We start from the raw sequence: 20,427 nt of genomic DNA on the forward strand, positions 1-20,427 counted from the left end.
CAGAGCCTCAGAGCCTCCCTGTAGCCACAGGTACACCAATATTGCACTCTCAAACGTAGACAACAGGAATTTGGGATGATTGAGCGAGCATAAAACAATTCATATGGGAAATTTAGCAATACTGACCTAGCAGCCGAGATGGAAGGCGGAAATGGACAGAATAATGGATAGTGATGCCGATGGTGGCAACCCGTAACGCTATAATATCATGGCAGAGTGTGGCTGTTGCATAAAGCCAGATAGATGTAATGGAATGAGGAGACACCTCCTTTTATATACACTTCAACGCAGCCTTAAAAAAATTAAATGGATAGCAAAAGAGGACCTTGAAGAGGTGGGACCAGCCCTCCCTTCGGCCAACTAACATAAGGCTAGGCGCGCGCACGATATCAGCCTCATATACATCACTACATGTACCAAATAAGACAGCGAGGATGGCTCAAGTAGTTGATTTGTTTTAAAATAAAACTATCTACCCACGTAGATTTTTACACATCATAGCACATGTAGACTATTGTCAAGATACAAACAAGTCTTTCTACCGCGCACCAGCTTCATGTGCTAGTAGATAGCACTGAGACTAGGCTTGAGTTTACATCCTTGAGAGCACGGCTTGCATATGCCCACGTACCCAAGGCACCTGCCATGTACCTGTATTACAGTAATTTGCGACCTATTTATTTCTCGCCTTGTTTATATGATGTCAATGATCCGCGTCTGCAGAGCCTCAATTTTAACGTAACTAAGCTGTCCCTACCGGGCCCCCCAATATCAGAGGTTTCTCTTCATGCTGCTTTCCCTACGTCTCACTGAATCTTCTCTATTGTCTTCAAAATGTTTCACGACATCGACCAAGTAGACAGCAGGTTCGACAAAGAAACTACTCTTCTTCTGCCTTGCTGATCAAGTGTGGTCTAGAACAACGTTGGCATACAATTCGCTGCAGCCATCCTGACACAAGATGCGGCGTTCGCTCTCTTAAAAAGTACCATTTTGAGCGATATTTGTGATTCAATTTCACAATCTTCCCTCAATTGTGCAACGTGATACGTACGGCGTTGCACGGCTGGCTGCCACGCTTTGCCTACCATATCATTCCAACGAAGCAAGACACTTGTCTGAGACAGCTACGTGGGCGACAATCTTGGATGCCTTGACGATCGCATCACGTCTTCGCCAATCGGTCTCTGCACGGCTATGGGAATGTCATGAGATGGCATCTTCATTACCACGTGTAAGGTGTAAGTCAAAGCCACCCAGTGAAAACCACTCAATATAACGAGGCGAAGAAAACAACTGTGATGATGAGTCTGGCTAACATAACTTTAAGGCTCCGGTCGGGCAAATATATGTAACCGCTTATATAGGCACAAAAGATGCCAAAGTGCAGCTATTGCATCATGGTGGAAGAAATAATGACGACATTATCAGATTTGAATGAAACCGATTGGATAGAGAAGTGTTCTCGCCTCGCAAATAAGTTCGTCCTGAAGCTTATATGACCGAAACCGTATGCTATTCGAAACCATTGATCTAATAAAAAGCATTAAGATGAAAAGGGAACACAGAGGGGGCCATGGCCTTACTTATCGTCAGAGGGTTCCATTTCAATGGCCAGGAGTTCCAGCCGAGTCACAATTTAGGCTGCAATGTTTCCCAATGATACACTGATAGCAAGGTGGACCTTGTCATATATTTCAAGAAAATCCTTGGACAACTCGCTATACTCTGATTCGACATACAGTGCATGAATCTCCGTCGAAAGACTACATGGAGCCAACGGGCGAATTGGGCGGGTTAGGGCGTGACGCATTAACGCCTAGAAGATAAATGCTGTCCTAAAAGGATCCCCGCCATTTCAACAGCCCATCGTTCAACGCCCAACTGAAGACGGCATGGGCCTTACCATCATATCTCAACTATACAATTCAAAAGATCTACCGAGAGCGTTGATATCTGGTCTGCTTTTGCCGTATTGAGCTCTCTGCGCAAGGCAGACGATGAGAAAACAAGTAGGCCTAGTGGATTGTAAAATGGACAATGGCCTCTCCACTGATCTTCAGTGTACATGTACTGTACAAATCGCCCTTATACATGCATCATGCTCGAATGCTCAATCGTTGCATCATGTTCAAAAAATCACCCATTCACGGATATAAGTCTTTTGATACAAAAGAACAAGTACATGTATACAGGTGTGTACATAGTACCGTTGCATTCTGCCTTGTGCCCAAAAACAGTTATATTGGGTTAATTTAAAATTGGACCTATGATTGGCCTGCGAAGCCGCTGGACAGCGCGTCAAGTGCATCACCTCTATCAACATGTGCAAGGTAGATAGAATGTATTTCCACAAAAACTCATGCTTAGTTTCTTCAAATTAAAGCGACGTGAATTCAACAGAGAAATTTAATGACATATGATATTTGAAGAGGTGAACAATTAATATTTATTTCTTTTCTCCAAATGAACAAACTTGAACAGCTGTGACATATACCCATGTTACAACTAACGTTCTTGTTCTCAGTTCTCATAAACATATCTAGGTGACGTTACTGTGCAATTTGCCGTATATCTATATGTCGTACCCTGGGAGCGCTCAGCCAAGTCGCATAGAGTGGCGCATCATCCTATATTCTCGCCATCTTCTCACATGTGCCTACATGTATTAGCACAATCCAATTAGTAGTACTTGCTAATAGTGAAAAATCAGCTTTCAGTATCAAACACCCATCAAATACTAAACTACAAGCTTGGATGAGACTTCATTCGGCAGTTGTCTAATACAAGGGTCCTCTGAACCACACCCAGCGGCGAGAATGAAGGCAACAAAGAGCTTCAGAAAGGAATACACTTGCTATCGTGCGTATATAGAATCTTAAGCCAGAGTTTCAGCAGTAAATGGGTAGTCACTTCAATTACTCAACTAAGCAATAGACTTCCCTCGACTTTGAGGCATTGTAGATCCGCCTTTCGCCACACATCCATCGTATCTAAGCGAGAGGCGTTCAATAATTCAAGTTGCCTACATTCGCCTTACCAGGTAGTTTAAAAATAGATCAAGAGATACTCTCCTCCAAGCTTTTCTTCGCACTTTCTCGAGTCAGTCCCAATTCATTGGCGTGAATCGCACCACATTCGCTACATAGGATCGTTTGTGTAGCAATTCAGCCCATTCCATCATCATTGACTCAGAAAAGCCAAAAAAAAAAAAAAAAAAAGAAAATTACGTCCCTAAATTTTCCGAGACTCTTACACAGAGGCAAATTTGTCTCTGTATTGCATCTTGCGCATGTTCACAGGGCTTGCGGTGCTGCTGATGCAAAGCTTAGAAGTGGCGTTATATACAAGTAGACATCGCCACTCTCGACTAATACTCGCGCAAGACGTCTGGTGCTTTTTTAGGCTTTCATATGGATATTTTCAAAGCATACCTATCTAGTTATAGAAAATTCAGATTGTGAATGTTATTTCCATTTCCCTTTACTCCTTTGCTTTTTGGTGCTCATTGCGCTTGTCCTGCGGACAAGGGGTATAATCGGTGTGCGTATTCGTACATGCATAACGCTATGCGGAGAGACATGGACGCCACCGTAATCTTCCAAACTTCTAAGCCAACCTGACCATCTATGTCGATCATGTATTTTTACGAGCCCGGCCAATGCCTATTAGAATACTCGGTGTAGAGTATCTGTTCGGGGTGTCCGTACAAATGTCTTTTCCAGCCAAGCACGGCTATAATGCTTTAAACGAGGGCCACATGTATAGGCTTCTATTTCGTACACCGTGGTAGGACTTAATTCTGAGCTCGGCCTGATGGCCGCCTCATGTATTGAGTTATGCGATACCAGGATACCCCTGCTTAAAAACGAGCGGTCTGTACTGTACAAAGTAGACGGGAATAGCGAAACACTCATTGCTACCTCAGAGTAACGCACGACATTATTGTTACTGTGAGCAGGCAAAGGTATCCTAAGCAGGGAAAAAAAGGCATCCAGTGTGACTGTCACCACTGCCAATCTCTTATTAACACGTACATACATAGGAAACACAAGATATCTTACTCAGAGCTCTTATCCTATCAAATGCTTCTTGCATTACATTGGTCACCCCCCTCGCGTCTTGCCTTATCACTCCAGCCAGTCACTGTCCGCGTAATAAACCAAGGCAATTACGCGCGACGTGTATGCAGGAGCTGCTCATAATCAATGTCCAAGTCTTGACATGGTGTCCAATGAATCTGGCAAGCCCGACGGCTTTGTCGGGTACTCCCGTTCCGCAGAAGATATCACATTTGGGGGCCAAAGGATAATACTATGTACCTATCCTATTGGTAAAAGCAATAACAAGGCGGTAACGATGTAACCGCCACGTTACTTGTTGCCTTGGCTGACTTGGCCGAGAGGTTTACACCTGACTCAACAAGCAAAATAGACATCGGTGAATTAACGGCAATGGTCATGGTGATGATGACGATGATATTCTTCTGCTACTGGCGCCACCATTCGTACTTCTCGGCCTCTCTCATCTTCGCCTCAACCCTCTTTATAGTTTCATCATCATAAAGCTCCTCCAAGGCTTTGTCTGCCTTAAAGATCTCCTTCTCGTGCCTAGTTGCCTCTTCTTTGGTCATACACACCAAATCCTGGAGTCGAATCGTGGAGCACTTCTGTTCGTCTTTGCCTTCTCCAATCCGAGACACACTGGAGGTCACCGGCTTCTTCCATCTAATAAGGACAAGCTTCGTCGGGATGCCACTAAGAATGCTGCGCCCGCTATACAGCTCCTCAGTCATGAAGGCGACGTCGCCCAAAGTCAGTGGGTTCTTCAAGCCAGTCAACCCAGGAACAAACATGCGACCCAGTTTCTCCTCCGATCCTTGAACGTAAGTAAGAATGCCTTCGTACATTCGTTCACGGGCCTTGCCTGGAACATAGGAAACTGGATATCCAGTTATCCTCAAGATAACGTGATTGGCAGCAGTTAATCCAAAAATGGCGGGCATGGTTCCGAGAACAGGAAGAATCCTCACTCTAAAGTTGGCCATGACTCCAAGGTCGCCAACAGAGCCTTTCTGGAACTCTTCCTCGGGAAGGGGCAATAGCTCGGCTTTTCCCTCTCCAGATTGCTCCGTACTGTAAACAACGGGAATACCGCTGGTAACTCCCAGGAGCTTCAGCCTCCGCCTCGTAGCTCGTGATAGTCCATCGTCTTTGCTAGTTCCAATATCGCCAATTACAATCTTTGTCGGGTCTCCTTTACAACCTGCTCCCATACAGCTAATGACAGGCATGTCCCTATCATAGCAGTACTTCAAAAGAGCAACCTTTGTGTCTATGTTATCAATGGCATCAATGATGAAATCCGGCTTACGACCTTCCCATGGTGCCAGCATCGTTTCAGCCACTGATTCGTCGAACTTTTCCTGCTTGAGATCGAACTTGATCCAGGGTGCGATTGCAATGAGTCGTCGGTAGAGACATTGTACTTTGGGAGTGCCCACATCCGCTAGAGTTGCAACAGCATGTCGGTTTAATGAGCTGAGCGTGACTTGATCGAAGTCAATGAGTCGAATATTGGAAACGCCTGACCGTGCCAAAGTCGCGGCTGCATGTGAACCAACTCCTCCACAACCTACAACTATAACAAAAGAATCGCGCAGCTTTTTCAAGCCTTCAGGCGTGAGGAACACTTGGTTACGGGCGAGTTGCTCCAAGATTAGCTCTTCATCAAAGTCTCCAGCCTGTGCACGCTTTGCCAACGCGATATTGCGAGCATCTTCGGGGTCCAATCCTGTCTCTGATGACGTCCCAAAGCCATTTAACTAAAGACATGTTAGAAAATAGAACCGAACTTGTAAAATCTAGGGGCTAATTTACTCTTTTAGACCCATCATCCTCATTGTTTGGCAATCTTGGTATAGAGTTCTTAAGCTCAGACAATCTCTCTTCTCGCTCCAAGGCCTGAAAACCTAGAATCAATCCCGCAACAGTCACGCCGGATACAGCAGCCGTTGCAAGCAGCTGTACCCGGGGATTTGATAATGTGTCTGATAGAAAGGAAGACATAATTCATAACATCATCATCATATAAATTTCCAGAAACAAGCATCCAAGTTACTCAAGATTGCATGATTGGACTAAACTTTCTTCCGATAAGCGGATAAGACCAGCTAACCCCACCAAAAACTGGATATCTGCATATCTCTTATCCGATAGACACCTACATACGCAGGTCGATGAGCGCATCTTCAATCGACAAAGCAACCAAAGAAAAAAGGCATCATCCCACCCATTTGCCTTGGCTTTCGCACCAGCCGGACTCCGGCTTCTAGGCCAGCGCCGCCATGGCCCCAAGACTAATCACCCGCAAGATTGTATTCCCCCAGGCAGGATCCCGATCACGATGCCTGAGAAGTTTTGCCAACCAGTCCCGCCTCACCACATCCAACACCCGATCACGACCGATCCTGCCTTTTCTCTTCATCCCTAGAGCGAGCCCCAACTCAGTACGGTGCTATACCTCTGAGCGACGCCGGTGGTGGAAGCACGAGGCGAAGCTCGTGGTGCGATACACCCTCACATTGTGGGGAGTCGTGGTGTGCGTCTTGACGATTCTGTTCGCCGTCAACGAAGAGGTCGTGGAACGAGACTTCCCTACGCCGCACGAATGGCACTATCTGACGAGGAAATTCCTGCGCGATGCGAACAACTTCAAAGACCCGAAGAATGGAGAGGTCAATTGGGCTAGAGCCTTGGAGCTGTCACGCGGAGTGGTCATCCGGCTGGAAGACCCGAAGACGGGAGGACAGGACGTCGTGAAGCTCTCGGGTATCATCGATCCATCGCTAGAGGTGCCCGGCGAGTTCATTGCCTGCGACATCTCAGACAAATCCGAGGAATGGCGGAGAGGCTACTTCGAAGCCATCATGCTGGCCGCCAAAGCCGCAGAGCACGTCGACGGCTGGCAGCGGGATATCACGCGCAACATCGTCACCCCTCCCGAATTCGTCATCGGGCCGTCCAATCCTCACCCATCTCCAATCCCACCAGGCAACCCCTCAGCTCCTCGCGAAGAGGATTGCGAGCTCGCTTACCCGTCCGCCGACAACTGGTATACCAAGATCCTCGCGACCAAAGGCCTGAACCCCCGCCAAAAGGTGGAAGCATGCCTAGAATACGCAAGCTTCATGGAGTTCAAGAGCAATCCCCGAGGCGCCGAGTCTCTCTACAAACTGGCACTAGCCGAGGCCACCGCCGACGTAGACCCAAAGAAACTGCCATACGATCCAAAAACCCTAATCCTAAAGGATCGCGCCGAACCACCGTCAATGAACGTCCTCAGCGCCCTGACAGCCATGGCCAACCACACGGCCCGCAAAGGCGACCTCTCCTCCGCCCTACCAATGTACCTCTCCATCCTCAAAGCCCGCCGCTCACTCTCCAACGACCCACCCCGCACACCCTTATCCAAATCCAAGCGCGAACCCATCTATCAACAGATATTGAACCTCTTTGCCCCGCCAGATTATCCCCCGCCCCCACCTGACGGGACATCTCCCCCCCTGGAGGAGCACCCTAGAACGCTGCCAAGAAGCCGCTCTAAATCTATACATTGGCGAAATCCTCTATGCGACAGGCTCACGCGACGACGGCCTAGCCTGGACGAGGGATGGAGTCGATCTTGCAGAAGAACAGCTTCGAAACCCGAAATTAAACAACGACGGCCGTGATACGAAATCAACGTGTAGAAACTGTCTATCCACCGGGCTAGATAATTGGACCGTCATGGTTTCGACAATAGCAAAGGAAGAAAAGGACAAGAAGGCTACAGGGTCTCAGTCATCCGTCTTCTCCTTCTGGAGTGGACCGTCACGAGAGACAGAAGGCCGCTGGGAAGCCGAAGAGGCAGTTATTCAAGACCGCGTTAAGCGGACACGGGAGTTGTTGGAAGATATACAGGCGCAAAAGCCTGGCATTATGACTTATTTCAAAGTTTAAATGCGCACAATACGCCAAATTTATTCTCTTTGATGTATTAAAAGATGTATTGCTACAATCATTCTCAAAACACGATGCAAAATATCATGTAGTATTAGCAGCAGCTAATGAAGAAGGCCACAGTCTTTGCTTTGCGGTCGCATCCAGATGTGCCTATATCAGTGTATCTATACGAAGTCGTCTACCTGCTGAGATGAAATGAGGAATCTAGAGTTATCAACATCCCAGAGAGCGTCTGGGACATCAGGACAGCGTTCCTATACCTTGATTCGAGCTCAAGGCTCTGCCTTTATCTCCTCTGTCTTCATCTCCTCTGTCTTCATCTCCTCTGTCTTCATCTCCTCTACTTTCATCTCCTCTACTTTCATCTCCTCTACTTTCATCTCCTTTATCGCCATCTCCTCAGTCTCCATCTCCTCGTCTGTCTCTGGCGCCTTTCCAGTCTCTTCAAACTGCTTCCAGCGCTTAATCTGCCTAATATCCACTTCCAACTCATCGGGATCTGACTTGATTACGATAGGTTTCTCTCCCTCCGGTACCTCCTCCCAACTCTGCTCAGTCGTAGGTAGGGGGCAAACAGCCGGCACAACAAGGGGTGGATTCTCATGATCGGGATCAAGAGCCAACTCCTGGAGATACGAGAGGATATGAGACCGAGCTCGGACAAAAATCGACTCCGTATACATTGGTTCGGAAGAAGAGAGGCATGGGAGGCCTAGAGAGGGGATCCAACGGTCCGAGTTGCCTTCAGGAGGCGCTAGAGGGGTGCCAACGGGCTCATGAGAAAGCACATAAGCACGAGCTCGCTTAAGGACCCTTTGTTAGCCGAATGGTTGCCTTTTGTTTAGAAGGGGATAAGTATCATCGTCTTACCTTTGCCATAAAGTCCTTGAACTTTTCATTCTTCAGCCCCTCTGAGTCATAGACCGGACCAAGGAGGACGAGTGTGCTGATCCTGTTGCCCCAGATATTCCAGGCTCCCTCCCCGTCCAAATAGCGCTCCACAATCTCGCAGCTTTCTCCAGTAGCTATTATGTCCACGATTGCCTTGTCACCAGCCCAGCGCGAAAGTACTTCGTTAAACACGTATTTGACATGTTCCTCTGCACTATTGTTGCCTGGAATATCGTGTATAGTTGGCACATGCTGCACTCCTCTATGCACCAGACTAGGCAGCGGCACGGCGTTGTTGGCCGTCACAGTGATGGCTCGCTGTCCCTCGGGCCACCAGCACGTCTGACCCATGTTTGCTAATAAGATGCCTGGAGAAGTGTCATCGCTGCCGGATGCTTTCTGCAGTTTGACAGCTCGGACAACCGGGATGACGCTCCCTTCGTCGATGCCTCCCGGTCCATTGGCCACGCGACCTGCCAGGACTCCAAGCTCGTGGGTGGGTTCACCGAATATAACGACAATTCGAGACCGGGTTTCCAATTCTGGGGTGATAAAAATAGGCAAATGAGGCTCCGTCTCCCACGCACCGAAAGGTAGGCGGAGCTTCAGCAGCCCTTGGCGCTCGAGACGCTTGTGGATGATGGCTTCCATGGCATCTAAGGAGTGGATATACGTTAGTCGCATTGTAATACAGTGGATAATGAATAATGCTGAGTATGCTATGCATAGGCATAAGATGCACTTACGGTTAAACTCGAACCGTTGGCGAGCACAAATACGCGGGTTGCGATTAAGGAAGAATTTGAAGTAGTTGTCCGGGTTTTCGATGGAGCGGATTTCATCTTGATCGTTGACAAAGTATCTGTTCAACCCATTTCGTTAGAAACATCTATGAGAGAAGAAGAGTATTTCAAAAGTTCTCGCCAGAGTGTAGTAAGGAAGAGTGCGAAAGGGCAAACAAACCCGAGTCCTTTGAGATCTGAAGGAAAGTGGGCATCTGGTGGGAGGCCAGACCAGAGACGGCGAAACATGGTGGCGGTGATGAAGAGAAGACGTTGTTTCTCTTTAGAATATGTGTCTGAAGACGAAATAGAGAATTGAAACGCTTCGGCTTTTTGGTTATTTATCCCTCTAGGTGTAGAGATAAAGAATCGAGTCAAGAGGTCAAGCTAGGAAGCCAAGAGCTACCAAGCTGCGATGCGGTGAGAGTGCCAGGTGCAGGAACTCCTCGTTATCTTTTGCAGCAGCTTTTTATTCTCGAGATTAAGCATCAGCGGCCAAAAACAGAGAGTTGGATGCGCAAAGCCGTGTACCAGCTGCAAACACCCGCAGCCAGAGTTGCACACGCTGGCTTGGAGATGGAGCCTTGGCCGCAACATTGACATTTGCAGCACGCATAAGCCTATTGATTTGAAGATGATGTTATTTTGTTGCTATCATCCTGCTATCAAAGCGAGTGAAACACTCATTGTAGTAGGCCTTCTGGATCATTTTTGGATAGCAACCTTTACCAGGATGTCTAATGAAGAACGTAACATGCGGTACAATCTTGTCATATATTTCCTAAATATAGGCCAGTCACAGCTTAACATGATTAAACATCTAGAGCTGGACAATAAACTCTCTGCTCTAAGGACCAGCTGCTCTCTTTGCAGATGGACAGTGTATCTGTAAGTATAAATCATAGATGTTGCTAGATATCCAACTCCAGCCACTGGCGCCAAATAGTCCTTTCATTAGGTCCCTTCATTATAAACCCTTGTGAGATAAACACCCAAAAAGAAGCAAAGGTCGATTTCCATTCGTCATAAAAATTAATTAGGTATAAACAACGTCAAAGTGATTCAGTGGTTGTTCCGAAACGGAAGGCTGATGCTAAAGCGACTTCCGCTGCCGCGATCCATACTGGCGTACGCTTCTTCCATAGCGGATCGTGTGACAGACGCATCTGCAATAATTAAACATTAGCAAGAGAGTAAGACGAGCAACATGGAGAAAATTACCATCCAAGTCGCTAAAGCTGCTACTGATGCTATGGGTTTCTTCGCTGCTTCCCGGCTCTGCGTTTTGACGAGGCGACACCGAGGTTGCATTATTGGCATCTCGCGTCTTTGTTGGTCGCAGCACCATGGCGGGTGAACTAGCTGACGAGTCAGAGGTTTGCGAATGATAGGGCGATTTCGCAACTGCCTTTTGATTTCGCCTCGGCTTATTTCGGTCTTGCAATTTCAACGTCGATGACATGTCAGGCGATGACAATGGCGCACTATACGGCTGAAACGCAGGTTCTGATTCGTCGTCCTCATCGGGTTGATAGCCGGGCGGGTATGATTCCTGCGGCCCAAACCGCGGCGGCCGACGGATGATGCGAGACTGGACCGGCATTGAGTCATCGTCGGACGAGGAACTTGAACTATTATCGGCTGGGCCAGGAGAATTCGCTTTGTCGATTTCAGCAGCAGGCTGTTCGGGAGACCTTGGAGATCTCGGTGACCTTGGTACTGGCGATTCCATTGGCAGTGATGATAGTCGTTTCCGCCCAGCTGGCTCGGCCGCTCGGAGACTGGGCTTGTTGCTCGTCCTAGGAGATGCGCCCCCGCCATCCCTCATGACCGTCGTAGTCGCCGAGGTGTTGCGCGACATGGTCGGGCGAGCCGGCGCATTGGATGCGAATGTGCCGCTCTCGTTGCGCAGCGCAGACACATCGCGGCGTATAGACAGAGCTGACGGTGTCCTCAGATGGCCTAGACCAGCCAAATCGGATCCGGGTATAGGTGACTGGGTAGCAGAGCCCTTGGCCGCGGCGGTCGCTTTTCTCACTTGGGCGCGGAAATGTGATTGATGTCGTTCGTTGAGGTAGGCTACCTGCTGCACTAGAAAATCGACGGGGACTTCGAATCGGTCGGCTCTGGGCATGGTTAGTGGGCAGCTCAGGAGAATGGATCGCCACGGCTTTGATAGATGGCATACACTAGATTCCCTGTACGCTGTTAGCAGCTCGAACATGCTTCCGTCCTCTGGGCCATCGCTACCAAGGGTTGCATCATACAGTCAATTTCCTTGTGTCCGGAGAGAATCTTCCACAGGGCCTCATCTTTGGCGACGTCCCAGCTGACCTATGTAGACAAAGATAAGGTGTTAGCAGGCCTGGTGCGGTGTTGTCACTGCTGCAGGTGGTACTAAAGCGTTAGTACGAGTCACATACCGGCGCTGGATCGACAAAGCCCCGACGGGGGATGGGCACCCTGATAAAGACGGTGTATTGCGGTTCTTCCATGAAGCTGCGTGGCGCCTCAGACGGAAGACTGCAAAGGAGCAGAGATGGAGATGGCAATGGCGATGGAGATGGAAAGGGCTAAGAATGAAGCTTTCAGAAGCTGCCAGGAGTCCTGGGCCTCTAGTGACATGCTAGCAGTAGTGGGCAGATGCCTGCATGAGCAAAGTTACAGTCCCACGTAGCGCTTAGCGGCTGAGCGTGCCGAAGTTAACGGGCTGCATTAGCGCCATCCGCCACTACAAGGCACGCTGTAGGTACCGCGGCGCTGGCCTGCAGCTTGATGAGCAGCCATTTACGTTGATGGATTCAAGCATATCAGCGTCATGGAGTGTGCACGTATTGATGTTACTTCTCTTTGGGAAACTGTACCCTACAATTTACGGCGTGCCTATTCGTACTTTGCTATATACTGAGTAATAAGTTTGCAACTGTGAACTTCATCGTAGCAGCACATTCATCCGGCGATGATGTAATCGAGCTATATCGACGCTGACATTCGACCTTTTTGTCTGAGCCGCAGCGATCGAATAAAGGGTGATTCATATCATCGAAAATCTTAAAAAAAGATTTCAAACCTACAGCTACGATAAGCAAAGTGACAGGGCATAGCAACCATCTAGCTGCATGCCCAGTCACGATTAAGGTTCAAATAGTGACTTGATGCCAGTCTAGCCATTTGCCGCAGTTGTGTCCGCAAATGGTATTTAGGTATTCAGTAATCCGACTGGCTTCAACACAAGAGTCAAATGGACGTGCATCGGAAATCTATGATGAAGAAGATGAAGAAGTAGAAAGCAAAATTTAGAGCTACATGATCCAATTCTACGTAGTACATGATATAACGTAGCGGTTGATTGAATTCCCGACGCACTTATACTGCGTTAATGCATGCGTAAAGTAGCAGTTCTCAGCGGAATGTAACCATAAGCTGCTACACCACATCCAGCATCAATACAACCCAAACCGCCCAGCCACCAACAGCCACTTTTGCCTATCTACCACCGATGAATAGCACCAAAGGCCTCTGCCCATTGCATCCGAAATGGCGCATTCACAACGTTCGATTCGTCCACGCAAGCCCAACAAGACTCTCGATTAGGTCTAGGGTAGCGCCATTATCAAGCCCCTCGGCGGGGTTGATAGCGGTGCCCCCCAGAATATAGCGAGTAAGCTACCTGTAGGCATTATTCCGTCATTGCCCAACCCATCCCAGGCTCCCAACTCTCTGGACAACTTTCCTGTCTGTCTTGATCGAATCGCGATAAGATCCAGCGCCTTATCTGATCAGGTACTGCCACTATCGCTATCTACCTACCCTGCCATTTTTGACTTATTGCTGTCGCAACCAAGCGCGAGAGCTTCAGCGCATAGCTAATGCTCTCATCTAGACACACGATCACGCATATCATCCAACACCTTTGGCGAGTTGCGGAAAATAAGCATATCCACGGCTTGACGGGGGAGCTGACAGGTCAATCAACTACCTACACAAGAGCAACGACAGCAATCAGCTCGACGAATCTTGGTCGCTATCATGGTTGTCTCCGAGTTGACAGCATCTGCTGTCGCCATGAAATCCTCGCCGCCGTCGGAGAGAGGAGACAGCAGCGGCAGCAGTACAGAAGCTCAACTACCGCCTCTCCAGAATCGCGCAAAAGAAGGCAGGTCGCCGTTTGTCAAGGGCTATAGCGATAGTCTTGTGGCATGGCAGCTGCTGGATGACGAATCTGTCGAAAGAGCGAGGAGGGAGAATAAGCTAATCTTTCTGCACATTGGATACAGAGCGTGCCACTGTGAGTCTTGTACCAGATGGAAACCTCGTTCTCGTGCCTCACGGGATCAATCTCGCTGACCCAAATAGTCTCTCGCCTCATGGCGCTCGAATCCTTCATGAACCCCGATTGCGCTGCCGTCCTAAACCACTCATTCATCCCCATCATCGTCGACCGCGAAGTGCGCCCCGATATTGATACCATCTACATGAACTACGTCCAAGCCGTGAGCAACTCTGGAGGCTGGCCGCTCAACCTCTTCCTTACGCCCGAACTGGAGCCCGTCTTTGGTGGAACGTACTGGCCGGGTCCAAGCGTAGCAAGGAGAGCTGCAGAGGACCATGGTGACGAGCCCTTGGATTTTCTGGTCATCGTGAAAAAAGTGCGCAATATCTGGAAGGATCAGCAGGCAAGATGCCGTAAAGAGGCAACCGAGGTCATTGGCCAACTGCGTGAATTTGCGGCCGAAGGCACTCTGGGGAAACGAAGCATCGCGGCTCCACAGCAGCAGCAGATCGCTCCGGCTGGCTGGGCTGCGCCGGTGTCCAACCAGCCCGTGGCCAAGGTGAGCGACAGTACGGACGTTTCCAGCGAGCTGGACATTGACCAGCTTGAAGAAGCTTACACGCATATTGCTGGAACCTTTGACCCGGTGTATGGAGGATTCGGCTTGGCACCCAAATTCTTGACGCCTCCCAAGTTGGCCTTTCTCCTGAATCTGGTCAACTTTCCTGCGCCTGTTCAAGATGTTGTGGGTGAAGCTGAGTGCAAGCATGCGCTGGATATGGCTCTGGATACCTTGCGTAAGATCCGAGATGGGGCGCTGCATGATCACATTGGAGCCACTGGATTTGCGCGATGTTCGGTTACACCCGATTGGAGCATACCCAACTTTGAGAAATTGGTCGTTGATAACGCTGAGCTTCTACAGCTGTACTTAGAGGCATGGAGAAAGAGCGGTGCAAGGGAAGACAGCGAGTTTTACAATGTTGTTATCGAGCTCGCCGATTATCTGACCTCGCCGCCCATTGCCCTTCCGGACGGCGGTTTTGCCTCGTCCGAAGCTGCAGATTCGTATGCCAAGAGAGGAGACGCCGAAAAGAGGGAGGGAGCCTATTATCTATGGACACGGCGTGAATTTGCTTCCGTCGTCAACGCTGATGACAAGCACATTAGCGCCATAGCCGAAGCATATTGGGACGTCCAAGAGGATGGAAATGTGGACGAGGATCACGACCCGAACGACGACTTTATCAACCAAAACATCTTGAGGATTAGGAAAACGCCAGAAGAGCTGAGTAAGCAGTTCAATGTGCCCGTTGCTACCGTGAAGCGAGATATAGAAACTGCTCGGGAGGCGCTCAAGAAAAGGAGAGAAAAAGAACGGCCGCACCCAGACGTTGATGATAAGATTGTCGCTGGATGGAATGGTCTGGTGGTATCAGCTTTGATACGGACGGCAGCTTTTCTAAAGGAGCTGCAGCCAGAGAGGAGCCGAAAATATCTCGGCGCAGCCAAAAAGAGCATATCGTTTATTAAAGAAAAGCTCTGGGATGAGAAGAACAAGATCTTGTATCGGATATGGAGCGATGGGAGGCACACTGAAGGCTTTGCGGATGACTATGCGTATTTGACTCATGGTCTTTTGGATCTTTTTGATGCCACCGGCGACGAAAGCTACCTCGAGTTTGCCGACAACCTGCAGAGTAAGACTTGTCAACTCCTAAGCCTAACCAGGATCATTTACAACTACTGACACTCTCGATAGAATCACAAAACGCCTTCTTTTATGACTCTGCCGGCGCCTTTTACTCAACAACACCGTCTTCCCCGCACACCATCCTCCGCCTCAAAGACGGCATGGACACCTCGCTCCCTTCCACTAACGGGGTCTCTGTTTCCAATCTGTTCCGTCTCGGCGAGCTCCTAGCGGATGAAAAATTTACCGGACTCGCGCGAGAGACGATCAACGCTTTCGAGGCAGAGATGCTGCAGCACCCGTGGCTGTTCCCGGGATTACTGGGAGGTGTGGTTGTGGCGAGATTGGGATTGGGGCTGGAGGGGAAGACTGTGGATGTGCGATACAAGTCAACGCGACGGAAAGTGTAATTGGTGTTTACAAATCACAGTATTTTCTTACAATCAGTTCTTTGGTGGCGATGTGCTTTGAAAGGGGAAGTCGGATTCCTCGAGGAGTCTCTCTCCCTCTCTTCCCCCCGTCTATTACTTTTCTTCTTATAGGCCGTTCCTTTGGCTTTTCTTTGGCTCTTCTTTGGCTTCTAGGGAATTTGAATGGTATGAAAAAGGGTGTCTCGCTGGATCATGCTTCATTGATACTCAAGAGACTACAGTGAAAATAGACGTGTTATTCGGGTTCATCAAAACACTGAATGATATTTTCGTCTCTTACTATTACTGAGCTGTTAAAAATTGAGAAAACAAAATTGAGAAAAAGTTTTGAAAAAGTTCTTTTGTTGTTCCTCATCGTCAAGGGTATCTATTCTACGAAATTGTATGTATGCCTCTTCCCCACCACGCCCAACCTACCTTATTACCTACCTACCTAATACCCTTCCTCCCTTTGACCAAATCATTTCTCTTGTTTTTCCAAAGCCCAACTTTCCATTCCCCCCTCCTAATAAAATTCATCATCATGAGAGTTGAATCTACATACAGAAAAAGACAATTGCCCTCCATCTTTTTTGTTACGTGTATGTGTGTGTGCTCGTGTCCAAATGCTCGCTCGTGGAACTTGCCGCTTAATCAGAAAAAAACAAGACAAGAAAACATGATTTCTTTTTAACCCGCCAAAGCTTTGAAGATGATCATTAAAAAACTAAACCAAACTGGAGGGAGCAAAAAAGTTTGAAGAATCTCCGTCATGACCGATCCCCGGCTGTCCTGTTCATCAACCCCGAAAAGAAATCGTGAAGCTGCTCGTTGTCGAAATCCTTGGCTATGTTGCCAACGGCAGCTTCTGGTTCAGCTGAAGGAGAGTCAGTTGCGATGTGTGCGTTGCGGTCCTATTCGAAAATGTTAGTTAGATGTCTGAAAAAATAATTCCTATTATTCATGCCGAGATGAATCCGTACCTTAAGGCGTTGCAGCATATCGTCAGCATCGACCTGAATACCACCCATGTTGAATTGCACCGGACCGATATGCTCATTCACAGTCTTCTCGTCATTGAACTCTAGTTTCCTCGTTGAGCTGGAGAGAGGGCTATCTGTAGCCTTTTCGGGTGCCTTTGACTTGTACGCATCCAAAATCTTTAGTTGCCGTTCAAGGAATTCCTGCGTATCCTCGCTTTCAATCGCTATTTCTGAGCCGTCGTTCATTGCGCTCTCTACGACGGCGAGTCCTCCACTATTCGGATCTCTGCACCACTCTTCGTAGAGGGCAATGGCGCTCTCGATTTGAGGGAGCTGGTTTGAACCGTTCTCGTCGTCGTCTTCGGGATCAGGGAATGCCATGCTTGGGGGAGCGGCCCCAAGAGGTAGCTTGATATCCTCAGACCAGTATTGAGATACCTTTTCTGTATCAAATGAGCCGCCAAGAACTCTAATCTTGCCCCATGAGTCCCAGTTCGGCGGGACGACAATCTTATCTCGGTCAATTACATTGTGTTTCAGGGGCTGTCGCTTTAGGAGAGATGTAATGCCGAGGGTGGAGTGGATAAGAATAGGCAGCTGAGAGGTCGTGCTCTGTGAAGTGTAAATGAGAGAAGCACCATCTAAGCTATGTTAGACATTGAGAGAAAAATGTAGATTTCAAAGAGGAATAAAAAATACTTACGTCGCAATAAGACTGTTCGTAGATTCTGTAGCACTGCGTCAAAGTCCGGTTCCTTCCACCCCTTGCTCTTTTCTAGAAAATCAATCTTTTGTGACTGCAGTCTGTTAGGATGAAGAGCATGAAACAAGGTAATGTGACGTCAACTTACATTCTGACACACAACGCATAAGGGCAAGCCAAGAGGCTCAGTCCACTCGCCCGGACCAAGCGGTAGTGAGCCATCGCTGTCGCCGTTTGCGACGGTGGCGGAGGGAGTACCGTCCAGGTTGACCGAAGAGCTTCCTCTGCCCCTCTCTTTCCATGCGTTCATGACATCTTCCATTTCGGTCTGCACATCTCTACTCAGGTGTTCCAAGACCTCTTGGAATACTTGCAGCCAGGTCCAGATTTGACGAAGCCACAGATGCGGTTGCGACCAATCCAGCAGTATTACCAGCGCAGTATTTGGTATCGTTTCGGGCGTGAGCAAGGGGGCAACGAGCGAAGCGAATTCGCCCGACGGCTGCGAAAGAAGGTAGAGAGAAACTCGAGCAAGTGTATCTGCCAACACCGTTTAGTCAACAATGGCATTCCCACAGCCGGGCGGCTCGAGGCGGACTAACCATCCTGATCTGCGTCGAGAACATCATAGTACGTATAACCCAAAGCATAATTGTTCGCAATCGGCGGAATCTTTTGTCGGTCAAAGTTGCGCTTCGGCTCGGATCCGGACAGAGACTCCAAGAACTCTCGCTGCGATTCCGGAGTGCCTCCTGAGTGTACGGTCAGCTACCACCTGAAAGCTGGAGCCATCTTCTGTGAGAAGGGCGCTTCCATACCCATGACTAAAAGGTTCTTTTCTGGTAATCGCTTGCCGCTGGCAACTGATTCTAGCATGGACGTCCATAAATTCCTCTTTGGCTCGCCATTTTGACTGTCGCCGTCCCTTGATGTCATCGTATATGTTGATATCCTGTTCGCCATGGTCACGGCCCCCGCACCTCGGAGATGGTAGCTTCGCTAAACCAGAATGCTTGCAAGAAGAAATATGAGAGGTCGCTGAATCACAGCATATGCGTACTCGTCCGTACTCAGCGCGTGGTTTGGTAGCCGAGGATGTTATAGGGGCAAGGCGCGCGCTTGATGTCGTTGCAGTCTGAAGGTGGGATGATGGAGATCTAGGGATGTTGGTGGAGCATCTTGCTGCTGAAGATATACCAACGGTGATGCGACGTGGCGGAGAAAAGCCTCTGCGCCGGCAGACTGCTCGTCAATGTCTCGTCTAGCTCCGGCTCGAGTATTAGGAATACGACGACACAAGTCTTGGAGACGAGGATAGTTACCCAGAGCTGCGGCAGAAGCTCCTCCTTCAGGGTCGCTGCTTGGGGAGTCTTGTCGGTCCGGGAGATGACCCGGCACAGTACAGCTCCCAGCGCTAACGAAAGCCCGAAGAGCGGTGGCCTCCAGCAGACTCCAGGTGCTATTGCAGCCCGTAGCCTTGCAAGCTAGCAGCCACTGCAGATCGCTACATTTCAGCCTTGCATGACTGCGATAATCACTACAACACAACCCGACGCCTCTTGTTCCTTTTTTGTAACATTTGTTGGAAAAGAGTCTTGCCTGTCGAGTCAGTCACTATGAATCAGATACGCGCCATTCAAGCGCTCAACAAAAAAAGAGATTGAAAATGGAATGTGAGTCTGCTGTAGTTGAACACTCCGCCAACCATTACTTGCGAAGCGCAAAAGCTGACATGCTCCAAGCTCCCCGGACGCGTCATGGCATGTAGATTATCGCGACACAGCCTTTGTCTATTTCGGCGGCCTCCCATATGAACTTTCCGAAGGCGACATCGCTACAATATTCTCCCAATTCGGCGAGCCGGTATTCCTAAAACTCGTGCGCGACAAGGAAACAGGGAAATCCAAGGGCTTCGGCTGGCTGAAATACGAAGACCAGCGGAGCACAGATCTAGCAGTGGACAATCTAGGAGGTGCCGAGATTGGAGGCCGGTTACTACGAGTCGACCACGCTCGGTACCAAGCTCGAGACGACGAAGACCAAGACGAATACAAGATTGGCTGGGAAGATGTCCAACGCAGAGAGGGCAAACCCGTGTCCGACGACGAGATGAGCGAAGAAGAGGAAATTCAGCGACCAATGCTACCAGAGGAGAGAGAACTGGCTCTGTTGATGCGAGATCACGATGACGACGACCCGATGAAGGGCTTCTTGATTGAGGAGAAGAAGAAAGAGGTGGAAGATGCGCGGCGGCGAGCTGACAGGAAAGAGATATCAGACAGGCACAGACATCACAGACACCACAGATCAAGACGAGAGAAGGGAGATGATGGCCGAGGTGAGAAATCTAGATCTCGGAGGGAAGAGGGACCGGAGAAAGAAAAACGACCTTCAGAGGGCGAATCGAGACGAGAAAGATATCGAGATGACTCGAGAGAGCGCCATAGGCGGCACAGAGATACTTCTCGGGGGGGATTCACCGGAGCGCCATAGGCGGCGGGAAAAGAAGTCTGAGGACAGGCGATCACACAGAAGAGACGACGACAGACGAGATGATGACAGCAGGTCCCATAGAAGAGACGATGACAGACGAGATGATGAGCGGGAAAGACGCAGGAGAAGGAGAGGAGACGACGACGGTCATAGGAGAAATAGAAGCCGATCTCCTCGACGCCGTCAAGATTAACAT

The 20,427-nt window shown here is 49.1% G+C and overlaps 8 protein-coding genes across 9 annotated transcripts; 4 read left to right on the forward strand and 4 right to left on the reverse strand.

The window, feature by feature from the left end:
- Positions 1 to 606: 606 nt before the first annotated feature.
- Positions 607 to 6,120, reverse strand: TrAtP1_012912 (uncharacterized protein). Its single transcript, XM_014088604.2, has 3 exons — positions 5,880 to 6,120; positions 1,587 to 5,824; positions 607 to 1,533 (listed from the first exon to the last, which is right to left on the reverse strand). The coding sequence occupies exons 1-2, from the start codon at positions 6,066 to 6,068 to the stop codon at positions 4,490 to 4,492; spliced, it is 1,524 nt and encodes a 507-aa protein (XP_013944079.1). The 5' UTR covers positions 6,069 to 6,120; the 3' UTR covers positions 607 to 1,533; positions 1,587 to 4,489.
- A 226-nt stretch (positions 6,121 to 6,346) lies between these two features.
- On the forward strand, positions 6,347 to 7,732 carry TrAtP1_012913 (uncharacterized protein; the record flags this gene model as incomplete). Its single annotated transcript, XM_066115716.1, has 1 exon — positions 6,347 to 7,732. The coding sequence occupies one exon, from the start codon at positions 6,347 to 6,349 to the stop codon at positions 7,730 to 7,732; it is 1,386 nt and encodes a 461-aa protein (XP_065971815.1).
- Positions 7,733 to 7,787: 55 nt separating this feature from the next.
- Positions 7,788 to 8,000, forward strand: TrAtP1_012914 (uncharacterized protein; the record flags this gene model as incomplete). The annotated part of the gene is made up of 1 exon (XM_066115717.1): positions 7,788 to 8,000. The coding sequence occupies one exon, from the start codon at positions 7,788 to 7,790 to the stop codon at positions 7,998 to 8,000; it is 213 nt and encodes a 70-aa protein (XP_065971816.1).
- A 275-nt stretch (positions 8,001 to 8,275) lies between these two features.
- On the reverse strand, positions 8,276 to 10,004 carry TrAtP1_012915 (uncharacterized protein; the record flags this gene model as incomplete). Its single annotated transcript, XM_066115718.1, has 2 exons — positions 8,874 to 10,004; positions 8,276 to 8,806 (listed from the first exon to the last, which is right to left on the reverse strand). The coding sequence occupies exons 1-2, from the start codon at positions 9,576 to 9,578 to the stop codon at positions 8,276 to 8,278; spliced, it is 1,236 nt and encodes a 411-aa protein (XP_065971817.1). The 5' UTR covers positions 9,579 to 10,004.
- A 427-nt stretch (positions 10,005 to 10,431) lies between these two features.
- TrAtP1_012916 (uncharacterized protein) lies at positions 10,432 to 12,284 on the reverse strand. Of its 2 annotated transcripts, XM_066115719.1 has the most exons (5): positions 12,100 to 12,284; positions 11,944 to 12,010; positions 11,865 to 11,874; positions 10,898 to 11,802; positions 10,432 to 10,842 (listed from the first exon to the last, which is right to left on the reverse strand). In XM_066115719.1, the coding sequence occupies exons 1-5, from the start codon at positions 12,169 to 12,171 to the stop codon at positions 10,739 to 10,741; spliced, it is 1,158 nt and encodes a 385-aa protein (XP_065971818.1). In that variant the 5' UTR covers positions 12,172 to 12,284; the 3' UTR covers positions 10,432 to 10,738. The 2 variants fall into 2 exon arrangements, with proteins under 2 accessions (XP_065971818.1, XP_065971819.1); XM_066115720.1 differs by having other exon boundaries at positions 10,898 to 11,874.
- A 1,421-nt stretch (positions 12,285 to 13,705) lies between these two features.
- Positions 13,706 to 16,052, forward strand: TrAtP1_012917 (uncharacterized protein; the record flags this gene model as incomplete). Its single annotated transcript, XM_014088607.2, has 3 exons — positions 13,706 to 13,964; positions 14,033 to 15,649; positions 15,712 to 16,052. The coding sequence occupies 3 exons, from the start codon at positions 13,706 to 13,708 to the stop codon at positions 16,050 to 16,052; spliced, it is 2,217 nt and encodes a 738-aa protein (XP_013944082.2).
- On the reverse strand, positions 15,627 to 19,144 carry TrAtP1_012918 (uncharacterized protein). Its single transcript, XM_014088608.2, has 6 exons — positions 18,557 to 19,144; positions 18,341 to 18,490; positions 17,887 to 18,278; positions 17,739 to 17,832; positions 17,036 to 17,676; positions 15,627 to 16,966 (listed from the first exon to the last, which is right to left on the reverse strand). Exons 1-6 carry the CDS (start codon positions 18,699 to 18,701, stop codon positions 16,823 to 16,825), a joined length of 1,566 nt encoding a protein of 521 aa, XP_013944083.1. The 5' UTR covers positions 18,702 to 19,144; the 3' UTR covers positions 15,627 to 16,822.
- On the forward strand, positions 18,991 to 20,231 carry TrAtP1_012919 (uncharacterized protein; the record flags this gene model as incomplete). The annotated part of the gene is made up of 2 exons (XM_066115721.1): positions 18,991 to 19,055; positions 19,481 to 20,231. The coding sequence occupies 2 exons, from the start codon at positions 18,991 to 18,993 to the stop codon at positions 20,229 to 20,231; spliced, it is 816 nt and encodes a 271-aa protein (XP_065971820.1).
- Between the last annotated feature and the right edge of the window lie 196 nt (positions 20,232 to 20,427).

Source organism: Trichoderma atroviride, chromosome 7 (genome assembly GCF_020647795.1).
Source record: "Trichoderma atroviride chromosome 7, complete sequence".
NCBI classification, from domain to species: domain Eukaryota; kingdom Fungi; phylum Ascomycota; class Sordariomycetes; order Hypocreales; family Hypocreaceae; genus Trichoderma; species Trichoderma atroviride.

What these genes read in the sequence shown, in the direction of transcription:
- TrAtP1_012916 (XM_066115719.1), bottom strand. Translation starts at nt 12,171, where the DNA reads ATGGAAGAACCGCAATACACCGTCTTTATCAGGGTGCCCATCCCCCGT. An exon ending in GCTTTGTCGATCCAGCGCCG is followed by an intron (nt 12,011 to 12,099) that starts GTATGTGACTCG and finishes TTGTCTACATAG; the next exon opens with GTCAGCTGGGACGTCGCCAA. An exon ending in CAGCTTTAGCGACTTGGATG is followed by an intron (nt 10,843 to 10,897) that starts GTAATTTTCTCC and finishes TAATTATTGCAG; the next exon opens with ATGCGTCTGTCACACGATCC.
- TrAtP1_012918 (XM_014088608.2), bottom strand. Translation starts at nt 18,701, where the DNA reads ATGGCGAACAGGATATCAACATATACGATGACATCAAGGGACGGCGAC. An exon ending in ACGAACAGTCTTATTGCGAC is followed by an intron (nt 17,677 to 17,738) that starts GTAAGTATTTTT and finishes AACATAGCTTAG; the next exon opens with ATGGTGCTTCTCTCATTTAC. An exon ending in ATATGCTGCAACGCCTTAAG is followed by an intron (nt 16,967 to 17,035) that starts GTACGGATTCAT and finishes ATTTTCGAATAG; the next exon opens with GACCGCAACGCACACATCGC.
- TrAtP1_012912 (XM_014088604.2), bottom strand. Translation starts at nt 6,068, where the DNA reads ATGTCTTCCTTTCTATCAGACACATTATCAAATCCCCGGGTACAGCTG. An exon ending in AGGATGATGGGTCTAAAAGA is followed by an intron (nt 5,825 to 5,879) that starts GTAAATTAGCCC and finishes ACATGTCTTTAG; the next exon opens with TTAAATGGCTTTGGGACGTC.